At 35.4% G+C, this 18,521-nt stretch overlaps 1 protein-coding gene across 1 annotated transcript in view; it reads left to right on the forward strand.

Moving 5' to 3' along the window:
• The window catches only part of LOC105551939 (low-density lipoprotein receptor-related protein 1B-like), a 411,008-nt gene that overhangs the window by 204,382 nt on the left and 188,105 nt on the right, over positions 1 to 18,521 (forward strand). The window contains exons 6-7 of the mRNA XM_011997389.1: positions 13,542 to 13,764; positions 17,052 to 17,223. Coding sequence (XP_011852779.1) covers positions 13,542 to 13,764; positions 17,052 to 17,223 — 395 coding nt within the window. The remainder of the gene's footprint in view (positions 1 to 13,541; positions 13,765 to 17,051; positions 17,224 to 18,521) is intronic.

Genomic DNA, 18,521 nt, shown 5'->3' on the forward strand with positions numbered 1-18,521 from the left:
ATTATTATACTTTAAGTTCTAGGGTACATGTGCACAACCTGCAGGTTTGTTACATATGTATACTTGTGCCATGTTGGTGTGCTGCATTCTTGATCAATTTCTATGTGCCCAATCTACTTGCTTTCCAATTGAGTTTTACATCCTGAATGTGAGTTGATCATGATTCCAAAAGGGTGAGCTCTATTTAGCATATAGCTTATATTGAAACGAACTATTTTTGTCAAGCTATTTCCTTTTGACACTAGACACGTATTAGTGGAGCACATTGGCATAAAAATTTAGACATAATGATTATTGAGCAAGTCCTTTAAAAATTGGACATAATTTATATCTTTAGGATTATTCCACAAAGATTGTAGTCCCTCCTCTCAAATTGCTTAGAATATAATGCTGGATTCAAAACGATTTACTTTTAATAGCAAAACCACAATTACTTTTGCACCAACCTATCAGTATACCTCATGATCAATGAGATCATCTTTGACAAGGTTTTTACACAGTCTTTATAAAATTTTCTTGAATCCAGTGCACTAACATTAACTACTATTTATTAACGATTATGCAAATTTGTATACAGACTAGTATAAGTTCTAACTGAAATAGGGCTGTCTTTGAAAAGTTGATCATATCTATTGATAAGAGAGAAGGAAGGGAAGGAAGGAAACTAAAGATTAAGGCTTTTTAGAGCATTATTGCTTGCAGAATTATTATAGTGTGCCCAAATATAAAAGACTTGTGCGTCTGTTGCACTCACTTTCAGTTAGCAATTTTGTAGCACTTTACATAGGCATGCTATCATTCTTATTTACATATGTAGGAAAACTGATGAATAATGCACATGTATCAATTAACCTTTCACAGTCTCTCAGCACATTGGAGCCCTGCCTACAGTTATTTCAGTGGTCCCAGTACTTCAATAGAAACTCAAAAGCACAGTGTTGTTATTGCTGTCATTTGTGTTTATTAGATACAGAAAATGTTTTGTGTGCTATAGAGACAACTGACTCCTTTTCCCAGAGCTCTTACCTTCTAATTGGAAATGAAAGGCAGGAAGTCTGAATACTGGTTTTGTTTGTTTGTTTGTTTCTTTTTTATACTTGCAAATGATAGTTAAAATTCAATATAAATAGAACTATAAGACAGTGTGGGTTTATAAGTACATGATACTATACAGAACCAAAAAATATTGGGAGGAAATTGAGTATAGTACATTTCCATACATTAAGAGACCTGGAGTTTTAAACCAAACCCTGTAATTACATATCTGCATGATCCTGGGCAAAGCACTTTATCTCCCTAGGTCTCTATTATAATTTAATACTCTCACTATCCAAGGTGGAGAAAAGAGAATTTATCATGGTAATATAGAGGGCAGCATTAACTTGGAGTTTATTTTCATTTGCTACAATTGCTAATGAATTGTAGCTAAATTCATTAGCTACAATTGCTACAATTGCTACAGTTTGAATTCATTTCTTTTTTTTTTTTTTTTTCAATTGACAGCATTATTTGCAGTCTTTGTTTACCATTTGTAAATTCTGGTTAGTAGACCCACTATTTAATATAATAGTTAATAGCAGCCTTAACACATTCCCTGGGACAATTCAAAGGTTATATATGAGCAAAGAGAAAAAGAACACTTCTTTCTTCATGCTTGCTTCATTTCTCTTTCTCTCTCTTTCTGTCTCCCTCTTGGCAGGCTTTTTCTGTTGCACTTACACATGCCTCAGATACAGTGACCAATGCCCTTACTTTATGTGTCTGTTCAAGCCATCAACCACTTCCAGCTTTCTGTGTCAAAGTTTTAAAAACCTAAGTCAAATAAGCTGATTGACTCAGTCCAACTAATGTATTAGATGCCGCAGGGCTAGGCATTCACCATTGGTCTAATTGGCTAGGACAAGGAGACAGGGGTGGAAGGTTCTGCCACATCAATGAAGCTGGGCAGCAGGAGTGAAATTCTGTGGGAGAAGGCGGGTTTTTTCTTAAAGAAAAAATAATAATAATAATGAACTGGACAGATATTCCAAACTGACATTTCGAATCATAGCATTTTCCATTTTACAATGAATGCCAATGTTAAACACTTCTTACTAGGTTCATGATAGATAATACAATTTATTGAGAATGGCCTCAATACATTTATTGACAGTAGAACATTTGACTTCTGTTTCTTTTAGAGTGATGGTAAGTGTTCCAGTAACCATTTCCCTCAACCATGCATATTTATAAAATAAGTAGTTTTTAGTTGTGTTAGAAAACTTCATCCAAATAAGCTTTTTTTAAAAAAGGAAATGTAATGGCTCAAATTTCATTTGGGTCCAATAGTTTAAAATATATACATACATACATACATATATATACACATATATATACACACACACACACACACATATATATATATATATATATATTCCTCCTTGAAGCTGTCACTCAAGTTCTGAGGTTGACTCAGATTGGACTTTTACCCAAATCAAGTAGAGAGAAACTGGCAGAGAAGTGGTCTCCGAAAGAATTTTGGATATTGTGTTAGTCCAAGTTCTAACAGGGAAACAGAGCCAGTAAGATAAATAAATACAGAGAGATTTCTTACAAGAAATTGGCTCAGGCACTTGGGAGTCTGGCTAGATTGAAATCTGTAGGGCAGGCAATCGGGAAGGGGAGGCTGGAACTCTTAGGCAAAAACTGATGTAGTAATCCACAGATGGAACTTCTTCCTCAGAGAAATCACAGTTCTGCTCTTAAATTCTTTTAATGGATTAAATCAGGCCCACCAAAGTATTTAAGATAATCATCTTTACTTAAAGGCAGCCGACTATAGATGCGAAATACCTTCAAAACAGCACCTAGATTAGTGTTTGAGTAACTGTGGACTATACCTTGCCAAATTAACACGTAAACTGGGTATCACAGAACATGAGGTTAGAAAAAATAAAGACATGAAGACTGAGCAGAAAACAATAATCTAAGACCTTTACAGGAAGAATTCTAATCCAAGTGTGATTGAAACAATCTGTTTTCTTTGAAAAACTAATTGGCCTACATATAATAAATTACAAAAATTGTGACAAAGTTACCATTATCGCATAGCCTGCATTTTTTTTTTTTTAGATGGAGTCTCGCTCAGTCGCCCAGGCCTGGAGTACAGTGGCCCAACCTTAGCTCACTGCAACCTCCACCTCCTGGGTTCTAGTAATTCTTCTACCTCAGCCTCCCGAGTAGCTGGGACTAGAGGCACACGCTGCCATGCCTGGCTAATTATTTTTCTATTTTTAGTAGAGATGGAGTTTCACCATATTGACCAGGCTGGTCTTGAACTCCTGGACTCGTGATCTGCCCACCTCGGCCTCCCAAAGTGCTGGGATTACAGGCGTGAGCCACCGCACCTAGCCTAGCCTACCATTTTAAATTCTTTGATTATGAGACTAACAAGAGCTTGTTACCAGACATTGCATCCACCTGTCAGTCAATTAACACTCTGCAGAGCTACCCATCTCAGTCATCCCTAAGTATTCATGAATTCAAAAGCATCTGTATCCTCAATGGTCTTGCTTTGTATTTTTTTCTAGAGGTGGAGGCCGGGTGCTTTAGAATTCCCAGTGGCAGTCTCAGAAACTAGGGTCTGGTTTTCTGGAAAGAAATTAATAAACAGCCAGAGAAGGGAGGGCTGGTTAAAAAATGTTTCTAATATTTTGCTATTATTAGTAAGGTTGCAATAAATAACTTAGTGTATGTGTTGTTTCTTCTTTGTTAAGATGCAAACTCAGGATGAATTTTAGAAACAAGAATTGCTGGATCAAATGGTAAATGAATATTTAATGGTGTTAGATACTGCCAAATTTCCCACCACAGTGATTATAGGAATTGGAGATTTCAGCAAGCTCCCCTGGTGATTATTATGCACAATAAAGTTTAAGAATCATGATTTTAGAGCATGGACATTTACCTTTTCAAGTATTAATCCTCTTGCCAGAAAAATGCACCTGTAGGAATACATAATTGCTGGCAGACCTGCCAACACAGCCCTACACAGCTGGTTGTTGATGGAACCCCTGAAGCTCATCCTGGTCAAGAAACCCTGGCCTAGAAGCATCTGCGATTATCAAAATGCATGTTTTGCCAATGGAGTGAGGACAGTTGTTTCCCTTCACCAGCTTCATTTGGCCTTTTTAGTCTTAAACACTTAGCTTGAGCTTGATACTGCATTCCTGACTAAAACTAAACCAAGAAATTTAGATAAAACCAGCATAAAGTATTGTTTTACAGAACTGTTGCCTTACTTTTTTCTAAGTACATCTGCCCCTCACAGCAAGGACAGTGAGCACTGAACAAAGAAATCTTGATCTTTCTACAGTGTGATTTAATCTGTAGAATCATATGCTTTTATTACCACTGCAATATTATAGCACAATGTGTTCCAACATCAAAATGAGATGGGTCCGCAAGTATAAACAATGAATAATATAAAAGAAAGCTGTGCTGTAGTTAAAGTTTCATTTTTCAACACTGTTTTCCTCCATTTAGTAGGAGTTTGAAATGGAAATTGACAGTTCGGCTCACTGGTAATTAGCATAGCAGTGAACCAGATTTGTTCAGCAGTCCACAACTTCATGGATACTTACCTTAGTCGCTTCTGAGACAATCATCTGTGTTCTTTCAACTCAGAACAATGCCCTTACAAGCCAGTAGGGCTTCCTTAAGTGCAGAGATTAGGTTACACACCTCTATGTATCTCAAAGAGCAACTTTTGAATTCTAATATATTACATCAAATACTTTACTAGTCCACATGAATCACGTATATCGAGCATGAGCTTTTACTGGTATCCTGAAAACTGATCCCTGAAGGAGTCCTAAGATGCCCTTGGTCATGAAAAGTAATATGCCAAAACATAAACTCTATTATTTGTATTAAATGGAATGATACCCTGAGATCTTATAAAACAGGTAGACTTATTGGGAAAAATATGAAGGAACACCAATTAAAATATATTATGTGAAAATTAATATTATGTTGGAATGCTGCTCTCAGTTGAAATCCTTGTCTCTATTCAGTTTTAATTATGAAGTCCTGACTCAGACTCCAAATTATTTTTTGAATCTCTCTCCTCTTTTCCATTTCTACTTTCTACATTAGTGCATAACTACCAAAATGGAATCTCCCTTTCCATCACCCAACATTTTTAATCCATCCTCCTCACAGGGGACAGTATTATATTCTTAAAATTCAGGTTGCTTATATAAAGTAAACAGAGAAGCAAAACTTGTGCTAGATTTGAGAGCTAGTCTAAGCCTTTTAGGAATACATCCGAGTTCTATTATAGTCTGATGTCATAGGTAAAATAAAGTGAATATTGAAATGTCATTAAAGATGAAAATTGGCTAGATAAAGGAATATTCAAATCTAACCCTGAACTAATCATTACTCCTACAAGTTCTCCAAGGGAACTGTATGCAAAAAGGACAATGAAAACAACTGAACAAAGTAATAATTTATGATTAGTTAATAATTTAGGCCTGAAATATAACTCCAGTGAGCTATGCTGGATAATCTGGAAAACATATTTTTCTATGCTAGAATGGCTTCAAGTGTATTTTTCATCCTTTAGCCTAACTTCAAGTCTGAGTCTTATATCTTATTATTCCCATATGAGGAAATTTATAAAAAGTCTGTCAAAGGCCAGATGAAAAAAATTATATATATATATATATAAAATTCTTCAAGGATGGGTGTTGTCAGTGATACAACCAGTTTGTGAGACCTTCAGAAAGCAGTGGATTTTACCATTTGAGCATAATATTCTGGAACATTCAAAGTGTAATCTTAAGATATTATGGAGTTTGAGCATGGAGTGAAAGTTTCAGAGCGCAGATCAGAAGGGTTGGGGTAGGAAGAGGGGAGGTTGCTTTGTACCAGTGGACAAAATGTTAGCCTGTCCTACACTTTAAGCAGAGACTTGTGAAAAGAAGGGTGAGAATGCTGCAAGATTTAGTCCTGATATTATCTAAAACAGAGGTGGGTTTATAGTTTCAATTACAGCCTAAGAATGAGGGATGCCTTGCAGTCAAAATGTTAGGTCAGTGTGTCATTACCTTTTAGGCAGTTAGATGTGGCAGCTGCAGTGAAGTGTAGCCATGGGTGACAGGAATGAGCAAGTGAACATAAACCAAGTTGTTCTTTTCTTAGAGAATAGGGATGTGGAGTAAGGAAGGGGAAGTAGTGATGGATCATGAACAAATCAAGCTGTACAAGCCTTTCTGTTGCTGATAGGGCCTAGACTCCATCTCAGACAATGACAATCTAGGGAGAGGAGATGGTTAAGCATTTTTCCCACCATGTTTCAAACTGCGTTAGACATTGATGAAATATCTGTGTGACATGGATAAAAAGAAAAAATAAATCAATAATAAAAATGTACAAATCTTTCTATTTCTCCACACTTTTAGTGCTCTTCTTTTACAGTGTTAGTTAACTCCTGGCTCTCAGGTTATGGAAAATGAAAGGCAAGTTGAAAGAAAGGCCTAAAAGGCTAATTTGTTTTCATCATAAAAAGGTGAATGAGAGGCAGTGTTGGGGTGAAGTGGGGATAAGGATGGCCTGCATTTGTATTCACCAGAGTTCAGCTAGCTTGATTAGGGAATGACATTTGAAAATCTGTGGTTTGAGTAATATATTGAATTTAAAAGAGATAAAAATATTTTTCCTAAATTGTTGCTCATTATTAATGTTCTTCTTCCTAATATTTTCTCTAGCGACTACAGAAAAGATTTAAGATATTTTCAGTTTAGGCCAAAATAGTGTTTCTTCATAAATAGCATTTCGACTCAGTGCCAAAATAGGGTTATGAGGTTTACTTGTAAAGATTACAAAATGAGTTCTTAATTTAGAGTTAAAATTTTAATATGAAATATTCCCTAAAGTAGAATGATACATAGGAGTGAAAAAGAAATTATTTACGCAGATAGTGAGGGTGAGGAAGCCCTTGGTAAGGTTTTCCCTTTAATGAAAAGCAGTCCCAAATCATTTTCTTTTCTAACAATGAGCAGCCTGTAAAATCAAGCTGCAGACATAGACAAGCAAGCTGTAAGCTTGTATGGGTGAATGCTGGCAACTGTGCCAACAGGAAAGGCTACTTGGCACTAGCCATGTTCAAAATGGTAATACCATCTCTCTCTCTCTCTCTCTCTCTCTTTCCCTCTCTTTCCCTCTCTTTCTTCCCTCCCTCCCTTCCTTTCTTTTTTCTGCCAACCACGTGTGCAGTCAGGAGTAGACAGCATGGCCCTGGCCAGGCAAAGACCCAATTTGCATAATAAGATTAGGGTGGGGTGGCCAGCTTCCTCTTGCACTATGCAAACGTCACACCTGGTCCAACCAATCTTTGGACCCTAAGTAAATCAGATACTGCCTACTCAAGCCTGTCTATAAAATGCTGTGCACTCTGCTGTGGGCCAGAAGGCCCATTGGAGTACCCCTCTTTCTTGCAGGAGATAGAGCTATTCTCCTTTCTCTTTCTTTGCCTAGTAAACCTCCATTCCTAAACCCACTTCTTGTATGTCTGCGTCCTCGATTCCCTTGAGACTATGAACCCCAGGTATTTAGCCAAGACAAGGACGCTGCTTCAATGTTTGCTTTGTTCAAAATCTTTAGAACACAATTTTTCTGAATCTTAAAATAGAATGTTAAATAATATGGGGGTTTAGTCATGGCATTTTGGCTTCCAAATATAGAAACCTACCAAAGTTAGCTCAAATACAGATTTCTTTCCTGAGAGGAATCAGATAATCCCCTGTGTTCACAGACCTAAGGACAGGAAGTAAAGATGGACTTCCTGGGGCCCGGAGAATCCCTCACTCAAGGGGGACATGGCTTCTTTCATCTTGCCTCTCATAGCCCCTTTACTTTGATACACAGGCTTCAGTATTTTTCTCTCACATCCTCCCATACTAGCAGTTCACCTTACCTATTTTACAGCAGCTGTGCACCAGGTGGACCCCATGCTTTGCAGTTCAGATTATTGAGAGAAAGGTTCCTAGTGACTCCTCTCAGCCTATGATTTGGTTTCACTGGAATCCCATATTCATTCTCTATCTACGAAAAGGGAGGAGAGAAATGGGATTATACTATTGCGCATAGGGCTGCCCCCTCAGAAACACTAAACGGGGCAGGTTTAGGTAAATAAGGATGTTGAAAGAGTCAGCCACATTGTCTGACATATCCAATACATGTACACTTTTGGAGAAATCACTAGTGGAAATGTTTCCAGAATATAGAATAGCCAGCCGTCAGTGGGAGTCCACATGTCAAGTTTAATTTCTGTGTGTTTATGTGTAAACTGAAAACCAAGCACAAGAAAGATTTTTCAAACAACAAAAGTGAAATCCCCAAACAAGTAAAGATCAATAAATAACTATCTTGAATAGTCTTAGCTAGACAGACAAAATAGCTTAATTGTTTATTATCCACATGCTTTAAGTGGCAGGAACTAATTGAATTTGAATTTAAACCTCTTATTTCAAAGACTCACTACTTTTTCAGATTTGCAATTGCATTTTAGAATTGCTATGCTAAATATTTAATATTCCTACTTTAATTCTAAATATACCTCAATTACTCTATATAATGTGGAAAATTACTTTCTTGTTCAAGGTACAATGGCATAAAAAGTAAGGTTATATTACTATTGATGCTATTTGGATAACATTAAGTTATTATAAAAACAAGAAAAAAAATGAAGTTCCTAGTGCAAACCTTTCTGAGGAAAATATGTATCACTTTCCTGAAATAAAAAGGAAAGCAGTTGTCTTCATTAAGACATAATAAACATGGAGGGTTTGCCAGATCCTAATCATAGCAATGAGTTTTGAAATCTGGCAATATATGGTTCCCTACTCTTATGTCTTACTCCCTTCTTAGCTACTCCCCATTGTGTATCTTATGTAAAATACCTTGTTTTATTAACTTCATTTCAAAAAAATCTTGTTGTGTAACCTAGCTTTTTTTTAAAGTTAAAAATGAATGATAAGTCATTTCATTTTGAGAGCCTTTTGAAAATTTCTAAATTCTATCAGTAAGTTATAACCAACATTTAAGAGTTCAGGACAGGGACTGACTATGCAGTTAAAGGACATGGACAGAACTTTGATGTATTTAAATTCTCATGTTTTTTTGAATTAAAGTACAGAAGCATTATTTAAAATGGATATCATTGGCAAAAGTAATTCTTATTTTTATCGGCTAAAAAAAATACATGCTTTAAGATGTCAGTGTGTGTAACAATTTCTTTCCTTTAAAGTATAGAAATGATTGGTGCCATAACTCTGTAAGCACAGTGCTCTGTCACTGTCCATGACTGCTCCCTTTGTGACTTTTGATTTATTTTAGGCAAGTTTACCAATAATACTCCAAGTTTCTTACTATCCTCAACTGTATAAAACTTATATGATTGTAGTGAAACAGGGCTGCTCATATAATCACAAAGATGTCAGACAAAAACAGTTTCCCATATCTGATGGGATAATGATACCAAAACAATAAAATGTTATTTAGTAGAGAAGCTGAATTATGAATCCCATAATTCAGCTTATGGGATTCATAATTCAGAAAATGGGATGAATAATTGGAAATTTGAAAGAAATGTTTTCTTTTGTGAGCTAATAGTTAAACATGTTAGAAATAGAGACAGTTGTTGGAATTTTGGTTTCTTTTAATATTAATTTTTGTTAGTGGAAACTAGAATGATATTTAAAAATAAATGTAGAACAAGACAACAGCAATTCACTTTTTTGCTGCATAATAAAAAAAAAAAAAAGTTGATAACACAGGTAAGAACAAAGAGAGATTAAAAAAAAAATGTATTAATACTGCTATCCTAAAGGGAATGGGGCATAGGGCTGAATTGGGACTGATCTGCACAATCTACCACGAATTTTCCAGGGAGAGTGCTAAACTGGGGGCCCTTAGTTCCTGGTGGGAGGAGATGCTGAAAAAGAGAGTAGGACCCTGGAAGTTAAGAGAGTTAAGTGTTTGGAAAACATCAAATATGGTGGAATGAATGGGATTCCAAACCACCATTGTAATTCTTTTTTGTGTAATTTTGGGGGTGGATCATAGGCTTTCCCACTGTTTCTAAGCCCTAGCAGTAGTAACAATAAAGTGCAAAATCATTGCATTTTGGTTCAAAAGGCATAATGTAACCTAATTATGACATGACAAAAATCAGACAGATCGCAAATTGGAATATTCTTCAAAACAACTCCTATCTACTCTTTGGAAATACTAACATCATGAACAACAAAGCAAAGCTGTAGAACTGCTCAACATTAAAGGAGTTGAGAGGAAAAGATGATTAAATACAATGCATGATGTTGAATTAGATTTTGAATCAGAAATTTTTTCTATAAAGAACATTATCTGTCAAAAGGCAAATTTGAATAAGGACTATACATTGTACACATTGCTAAAGGTATTGATTATGAGAGATATACTGTGGTTATGCAAGGGAATGTCCTTGTCTTTCTTAACCTTAAGAGATGGATGCTGAAGTGTTTAGGAATAGAGTCATGATGTCTAGAGTTTACTCTGAAGTGGCTCAATGAGTATGTAAAATAGGCAACAGAATGAAATGTAAACAACTGGTGAATCTAGGTGATGGGTATAGGCATTCATTCTACTATTCCTCAAAATTAAAAATTTTGTGTAAGTTTGAAATTCCAAATAACAAGTTTTTCAAAAATATGTGACATTTATGCCTCTGGCAAGGACTAACCATAAAGGCTTTGAACCTGTTTCATCTGTAAAATACAAATTATCTGGTACTTTTGTCTCTCATAAGTATCCACGGGATCATGGAGTTTGCAGAGCACCATTTACTTGTCTGTGATTTGGAAAAATATTTTGTAGAAAAGAAGAGAGTGATTTTTAACTCGACAACATTTATATCACAAATGACATAGTTGAATTTTAAATATTTAAAAACCTCAGCTTGTGTTTACCAATTATAATACAGCCATGCCTCCACTAAAGAATGCCCTGGGAATGAAACCTTTCTCTGTAACAGGAAATTTTAAGCTAAAATCAAACACTGCTAAAAACAAGCACAAAAATAAACATTTATATCATCATGTGACTATAGGTACTCAATAGTAGTGACTTTATGGTCACGTTGCTATTATTCTTTAGAACTCTTTGATTTTTTGCATTTCAATTAGGAGTGATTAGAGCTCATCATAGTCAGGAATCGGAAGTCTGAGAAGGTTCAATTTTGATCAGTTATATATTTACATGTGTTTTTTTTTTCATACTTGGCAGAAACTTAGAGAGTTATCTCAATCAGTTTTATCATGATTTAGAAAAAAATATGAGAATCAATTGCATCATTCTTGCAAGAGAAGGTCAAAATCAATGAAAAATTTCTTGAAAGAATAACTTACATTTTCTGAACTCCTTCATCATCACCTGCTTTATATTCTTCCTCCATAACTAAACTTCCCAAACAGAAGTGGCAAAAACTACTAGTATTTTACTGAATATCAGATTCAGTGACATTTTCTTAATCTATATTCTTCTTTTTTTGCTTTGTAAAGTGATTGACCCAGTCAGCCACTCAATTTTTTTATTCTGAAAATTTTCTCTTTTAGATGTCTATGAACATCTGTGTTACCGCTAACTTCTGACCTCCTTTACTCTTATTTCTCTAATAGCATACCTCCAAGATTGTCTTGAGACTCCTCTTTTTTTTTTTCAGGGGTCAGGAGATCTCGTTCAATTAAGTCATCTCAAGATGACTTTAGAGAAGGCTTCCTCTTCAGACTCACCTTTCCAGTTGTTAAGTACTATGTAAACAGTTGCAATTGCCTGCTTCATAATGCTATCTAAACGTAGTCTCTACATGTCACATGATAGCCAGAACCTTAATTTCTCCATGCCCAAAGTCAAACCACCTGCACACCAACTTCACCGCTGTGAAATGAACTAGTGAGAAAAAAAATATATATAAAAGGAGAGGCATTATGAGAAAAAGTTTCATGTAGCAAAAATAATGAACACTGTTCTACAGTAAACAAGAGTGAAACTGGGTACTCCTTATAGAAACAGAATAGCTATGAACAAATTGATTTATAAGTGAAGAAAGCAGAGATGCAGGATGGAAGCAGGGAGAGAGAGACAGAGAGAGAGAGAGAGACAGATGGAGGGGGAGAGGGAACGTGTGCATGCCAAGCAGTGATTTGATCGTTTAGCATGACAATGAAACTGCAGGATGTGCTCTTTTATTTATTCTTCACTAGAATCGAAAGATCTTCACCTAAATAGATAGAACTTGAAAAAATTAATTTTGACTTATGATAAACTGATCTTTCAAGAACATTTGGGGAAAATATACTTATAATAAAATCTAGCTTGTACTATTACCAATAGTATGCACTAATGTTTAAAAATTAGTGTCTCCCACAGCAGAGAGAGCTAAATTAAAATTAAAGTTTAAATAACATGTTTAAGCTTGAAAGATAGCCCATACTGTTAGATAATGTAAGTATGTTGAGAAAAGTAACTAAAAACTAATTCACCAAGTTTGTAAAATCAAATATTTTATACTCTAGGTAATCTTAATTTTGCTCAGTCACTGTAAATCGGATTATTCTTGAGATTGTATTTAAGTCAAGGCAAGATGGTCTTCTATTTACAAATGTAATTTAGTCTCATGAGTGGGTAATCTTGTTAAATATTGTCAGGTTAATTAAAATTGATTTGTGTTTACTAAACATAGTGAATACTAATCAAATATTAGACACTGAGGTGTTGGAGTTACATTTTAAACTTTGACAGACACCATTAGCGCTGCATGAAAGAATTTGTTGTCTCAGAGGTCAACATTGCTTTTCAGCCTTTTCTCCAAAATAAATACTAAGAAAAAATGAGAAGAAATGACCTATACTTCTTAAATACAATTTTGTGATTTGGGAATATTTGGGAGAATTAGGGATACTTTTGGGTGGGGAATTGATTATTTATGTTTTATTTCTGTTGCTACAAACAGCACATTTGCTTTTCCGTCTGCTTAATTCCATTCCAGGTTTGCTATTCTCCACCACTCACAGCATCATTGAGCTCTGCATAATAACTTTTATAGGAGACAAACATTACCAGGCAATTTGAAAGCCAGGTTGAAGATAAAGGCTGATAGCTCACGTGCCCTGGCCTGGTGACTTGGCTCACTTCTGAAGCTTACACTGAATGTGGTCGATGTCCATCAGCTCTATGAGGCTTAAAGAAACATTTCTCCTAATACAAAAATAAACCCACTATAATCATTCGTTTTGGGGAAATTTTACAGTTGTTGGTTAACCTGCTCCCTTATGCCCTGCAATATTCATTAGCAGATTTCTCTGTTTATGAGTGATATTATATGGAAATGGTTATGGGAAGCTAACAGATGTAATCACTGAAATAAATTAGAAGAAAAAGTTCTGTTTTTTACAGATGGCTCCATCAAATGTGCTTCCCTCCCCCACCCTCCGCTTTAACATTTAGTTTTCTTTCAACAGAAAACTTTTCTTTACTGACTACGGGAATGTCGCCAAAGTGGAGAGATGTGACATGGATGGGATGAACAGAACAAGGATAATTGATTCAAAGACAGAGCAGCCAGCTGCACTGGCACTAGACCTAGTCAACAAATTGGTTTACTGGGTAGATCTTTACTTGGACTATGTGGGAGTAGTGGACTATCAAGGAAAAAATAGACATGCTATCATTCAAGGCAGACAAGTAAGTACAATTTTGTTAGAAAATGCTCCTAGGGTAATACAATGAAAGAAATAATACAAAAAGGAAACCAACATTTGCAATATTGAAAATTTCTTGTGAAGTCGAGCTGCAATGAGTCATAAAAGTTACAGTATATTTCCTATATTGGAGAATGTTCTTTTCACAGTGATATTGTGATATTTCCACAAAATTGGAGATGCCTCTCTTACTCTTTCTCCCTTCTATTAAAAACAGATAAACAAGTAAACAAACACAAAGACAAAAATGCTATATTAGTAAAAAATAAAAGTATTAAAATAGATCCGATTTTATGGCCTATTTGCTAAAAACTAATTTAAGTAGTTCATTCATGAGGAGCTGAACTATCATCTGTCCCCTGTGGCATTGGAGATATTTTTCTAACAAAAGCAAATGCCTGTTCCCAAAAGTACCTTTATTATTTTAATTGGTTTGATTAAATTTTGACTTCTGATGTGTTCAAGTACTTCCTAAAAAGAGAATTCTGTGAAAGTCACGAAGATCAAAATTCTTCCTAAATGTGTTACTTTTTATTTTGCTGAATTACGTTTTGCAAACAATGCTCAGTGAATGCCTAAAAGAGATCTCTAAGTAGAAATCAGCCTTATTTACTATAATACGTTTAAAAGTCTGATTCTATCTCACTGATTGCACTTATTTTATGTGAGATTCTTAGTCTATGGAGCTAAAAATGTGAATCTCTTTGGATTCTTTTGCAATGCAAGACAGGTATATTCTGTGATTATCCTTTAAAGTTACTTTTACTTTCTAATCAGCTTTGAAAATGAAATCCTTTCTCCTTCCTTGACAGATAAAGAGATGCACTAATCTGTTTGGGGTTAGGGGGAAACCTGTTCAATGTTAAAGGTGGGCCAGTGCTTTCTCTCTCACCTTCAACTGCCCCCAAAATCTTGATTCCTTTCAAAGTTCTTAGTTACAACCTTAGAGGACCTGACCTCTGAGAGGATTATCATGGCCCTTCTCTTTACTTATTTGCAATTAAAAAGTTAAACCTTGTTATGAAGATAGGGAGTTCAAATAATTTTTTTCATGACTACTTTAAAAAGTTTTGAAAACCTGAAGTGTTTAATTATTCTTTTTTCCCCATGTCTGTTGCCTGTATTTTGCTTGTTCCTTAAACATATGCTAAGTCTGCCACTAAATAATCCAACATAGATACAGTTTTTGAAGTACTGGGGCTGAAGGCAGAATGGTTTATCTACTGCTGCAGGCTTCTCCTACCTCTGCCTAGGGGATAATTAGCAGAGGTGTTTATTTTAGGGGAAATAGTATTTTCTGCAGGAAGATAGGGACATAGTGAGTGAATTTTACCTTTACTGGCTGAACATATTTTCCACCTTGACCAATTGCCTCTTATGTAGCAGGCTTTTTCTCCTGGGTTATGAATTGGCAGTCATGTAGACAACAATGTTGATATCCCATCACTACAGGCTTCCTGGTTAATGGCCCCAAACTTTGAGCAAAACATGCATGAGACTAATGGCAAGGGAAGAATCTTGAGCTTGCTTATAATTCTTGTAGGACAAAGTATTATCCAAGTCAAAATTTGGCCATAGACGTTTTTAGTACATTTGATGTCAGCTAGGTGGAAAATGATATTAGTAAATACACACTTGACTACACCCACACATAAGTACAACACATGCCCATACTGTGGAATAGCATGTACATAGAAAAGAACTATTTGGGCTATAACGTGGAATAGTTCTCCCTAGTAATTCTCATATTTTATGTCCAAACTAAGCATGAAGAAATGAGATAAAACCCAAAAACATCATGTAAAGCCAGTCTTCTTTTAGTCACATCTCATACAAGAAGACCAAAAATAGAACTAATGAGTCATATATGCTAGAAAGATAAATCAAATGTTTTTGTTTAAACTACAGAACTGGCAAGATTTTCTGGTTAAAATAGAACATTTTGTGATTTTTGTTCTACAAGTATTTTTATAATCAAACCACACGTACTTTTTCAAATTCTCTTAACTGCAAATGTATGTATTATAAGTGTGCGATGTAATGCCAAAAGTAGTGACAGATGCTTTTTCAACAAAATCTCTGCAGCAAGTCAATTGGCAACTTCACTATACCCTGGAACAGAACCATTTTAAATTAAGTAAAGGAGTAGCCAAAGGCAACGTGCCTAGCATGTGCCTTTTTATCAGAAAATCAGTACATGTATTCTTCCTTTTGCTCCAGGGGAAAACTTTCTAAGTTCAAGATGTCCATTCTTCCCCATAAACCCCAAGACCTTTGCCAAAGAGAAGAGCTGGACTGTTAACTAAGAATATGAATAGCAATAAACATCGTAATTCTCAAAAGAAACAGTTATATTCCTATTATAAATTGGCTTTAGAAATAATGCTATTTCTGAGTGAAATGTTGACATTTATTTACAATGATTGCAAATATGTGATTTCTTTATATATTACTTTCAGTGCTGGAGCAAGTGCTAGTCTAAACATAGCTTAGGACAAAAAAATTGGATTTTGACTTTATAAAACAAATCTTCAGAGGTGCTTTCTCATTAGTCGTTTCACAGGCAGAGCTATGTTTTTGCAGCTTCTACATATCCATTATTGTATAAACAAGTAGCCCTTAAAATATCTCAAATTACATATAACAGTGTCATAGGAATATTATTGAATATGCTTGAAAGTGTTACTCTCAGAAGCCTTTGAAAAATAACTACTAAATATGCTTTCTTAGTGACACATGAATAAAATTCTCTCTCTACATGTGGAACTGTTTTAAACACTACTACATAATGTTTTCTTTTCTTTTCTTTTTTTTTTTTTGAGACGGAGTCGCGCTCTGTCGGCCAGCCTGGAGTGTAGTGGCCAGATCTCCGCTCACTGCAAGCTCTGCCTCCCAGGTTCACGCCATTCTCCTGCCTCAGCCTCCCGAGTAGCTGGGACTACAGGCGCCCGCCACCACGCCCAGCTAATTTTTTGTATTTTTAGTAGAGACGGGGTTTCACCGTGTTAGCCAGGGTGGTCTGGATCTCCTGGCCTTGTGATCCGCCGGCCTCAGCCTCCCAAAGTGCTGGGATTACAGGCGTGAGCCACCGCACCTGGCAAAAATAAGTTTTAATCAGTGAAATGTTGAACTCCTTGAGAAAAAGTAAATAACATCCTTGCGGTTCTCCTGCTGTAGCCATTTCCCATACTAGTAAATAGCAATCAGCTTTTCTTTCAAAGTGAAAACTACATAATTAAAAATCATAGTTATGTTTTCCCCTCGTTATAGGTCAGACATCTTTATGGTATAACTGTGTTCGAAGATTATTTGTATGCAACCAATTCTGATAACTACAATATCATAAGGATAAACCGATTTAATGGCACTGATATTCACTCATTAATTAAAATGGAGAATGCTCGGGGAATCCGAATTTATCAGAAAAGAACTCAACCGACAGGTAAGTGGGAAGGCTTCTTTCTAACCTTCCTAATGGTAGATTGAATGGGGATATAGTCCTTGTGCTTTTGTATGGTGTTGAAGTGAGTGAGTCATAAATTCTCTGCTTTGACAGCGAAAGTGGGCATGTCTGCTTGTTAGGTGGGATAGAGCTCCCGTCACAAGTCTAAATGACAAATTGTTCAGTTCCTAGTGAATCACTTCTACAATAGAATTGAAATGATAGCAAGATTTAGATTCAGGAAGGGGCTTTCAGTCGTGATGTATATAGACAGGAAACTCAGATGCTAAGGTTATTTTTTAAAATTTTTTAAATATCATTTTGTTAGACAAATTTAAAATCAGGTGACTGCCTTGCAGTATCTGTCCAGTGTTTACTATAGTCATTGGGCTTTCCTAACTTTACATTCCAGTTGTTCTTTAACACATATTCATTAAAAAGTAATTTTCAATGAGAAGGCTGCAGTTTTTCTCAGAAAAACAAACCAATTGTTTTTTACAGGAGATTAGTGATGCTGTTCATCAATACAATTTAGGTTCAGTCATATATAAAATAAGAAAATATCAAAAACCACCAGCAAATTTTTTATTATATTCTATACTTATATTTCAAATCAAAACTAGCCTAGAATTATCTAAGCATTAACATATATCTAATCATGGCTGTACATTGTCACAAATATGTTTAGAACAGATTCAAATATAAAATTCTGTAGATAGCCTTCTTAGAGTTTAATATTAGGATTTATTCATTCATTAATTTTTCATGGACAATCTACTATGTTCCAGGAACTATTCTATGTATACTGTGAATACAGAAGTGAATAAAACAGACAGAACAGTCTTGCCTTTATGAGTTTGCACTCCAGCGGAGAAGCTATAATACAGAATAACTAAGTAAATTATGTATTATATTAGAAGATAATAAGTGCTATAGAGAAAATAAAGAAGGTAAGGAGGATAAAGAGTGTTAGAAATGGGAGCAGTCTTCGATTTTATATGGAATAGTCAAAAGAAGTTCCATTGAAAAGATGACATTAAATGATGACTTGAGGTATTTGAAGGAGAAAGGCATGGGGATTGTATTAGTCCATTTTCACGTTGCTGATAAAGACATACTCAAGACTGGGCAATTTACAAAAGAAAGAGGTTTAATTGGACTTACAGTTCCACATGACTGGGGAAGCCTCACAATCATGGCAGAAGGCAAGGAGGAGCAAGTCCCATCTTTTGTGGATGGCAGCAGGCAGAGAGCTTGTGCAGGGAAACCTCACTTTTTTTTTTTTTTTTTTTTTTTTT

This window comes from Mandrillus leucophaeus, unplaced genomic scaffold, assembly GCF_000951045.1.
Source record: "Mandrillus leucophaeus isolate KB7577 unplaced genomic scaffold, Mleu.le_1.0 Scaffold539, whole genome shotgun sequence".
In the NCBI taxonomy this organism is placed as follows: Eukaryota; Metazoa; Chordata; class Mammalia; order Primates; family Cercopithecidae; genus Mandrillus; species Mandrillus leucophaeus.